Raw genomic sequence first — 1,060 nt, 5'->3', positions numbered from 1 at the left:
CTCGTCTCTTTCTTTCTTTAGGGCTCAGCAGGCATGGAGCCTCTCAGCCTGCAGGTGCTGGTGGTTGTAACAGGGAGCTTCCTGGGCTTCCAGTGGCTGTTCCACAGAGGTAGCCCTTGGTTGTCTGAGAAGCTCTGCAAAGGCTTCCTGAGGCTCAGACCTACACAAAGGACAGAGTGGAACTCCAGGTGTCAGATTTATCTTCTAAAAGCATGTTTTATTATGCACTCTTAACTAAAATTGGAATATCTTTAAACTCTTACTGTTTTTTTTTTCTCTCAAAGGGCCGTCTCAACGGTACACGCCTTGGTTGTGGGACTTTTCTGTCTCTACATATATATCTTTGATGAACCTATCCAGAAAGACCCAGTCTGGTGAGGATTTGAAGATGCAGTCCATTACAAATGTGTTGGCACAACTTATGCAACATAGTGTGGTTTCTGTCCTGAAAGTATAATCTGAATCAGATGTTTTTGGTGGTCTCACAAACATTATTTATCTTATCTAACCTCTAATTTGTGATTACAGGGGAGATGCCACACTGGTGAAGCTAAATGTGGCCATTACCTCAGGCTATCTTATATCAGGTGGGTGGAGGCTTAATGATGTGATGCTATATCTATTAATTTGTACTTAAATACAAAAAACTAAACATTTAGTTTATACACTTAATGATTTGAATACATTTCTTCTAAGATTAACTTTTTTCATTTCTGAATTAAAACTCATTTTAATTTTTTTATTTATTTTTCAGCATAATCGTTTATTATTATTTCTTTGATGAAAAATATTTTAACAAAACTGCTTCATCGCAGTTTAAAAATCTATTTATTTATTTGCTTGTTTATTGGGAATAATGATTAAGATGTGTACATTAATGTATTTAGTAAGGAACATATGTTTTTGCTTTTAACTTGATGGTTACACTCAGAACATTATCTGTTTCTTTTTTTCAGATCTCCTGCTCATGTTTACTTCATGGGAGTCAATTGGAGAGAAATATTTTGTCATACATCATTTTGCTGCTCTCTATGCATACTACTATGTGCTGGTAAGTTGT

The 1,060-nt window shown here is 35.7% G+C and overlaps 1 protein-coding gene across 1 annotated transcript; it reads left to right on the top strand.

Annotated features, from left to right (window-relative positions):
- Nucleotides 1–33: 33 nt before the first annotated feature.
- Nucleotides 34–1,051, top strand: LOC107682710 (transmembrane protein 56-B-like; the record flags this gene model as incomplete). Its single annotated transcript, XM_016478871.1, has 4 exons — nucleotides 34–188; nucleotides 285–374; nucleotides 529–587; nucleotides 957–1,051. Coding segments are annotated over exons 1-4 (399 nt in total), but the record flags the coding sequence as incomplete, so codon positions are not given.
- Nucleotides 1,052–1,060: the final 9 nt, after the last annotated feature.

This window comes from Sinocyclocheilus anshuiensis, unplaced genomic scaffold (genome assembly GCF_001515605.1).
Source record: "Sinocyclocheilus anshuiensis isolate Anshui unplaced genomic scaffold, SAMN03320099.WGS_v1.1 C32511566, whole genome shotgun sequence".
Lineage (NCBI taxonomy): Eukaryota > Metazoa > Chordata > Actinopteri > Cypriniformes > Cyprinidae > Sinocyclocheilus > Sinocyclocheilus anshuiensis.
The sequence above is the reverse complement of the archived record's forward strand: the minus strand, read 5'-3'. Positions and strand labels throughout refer to the sequence as shown.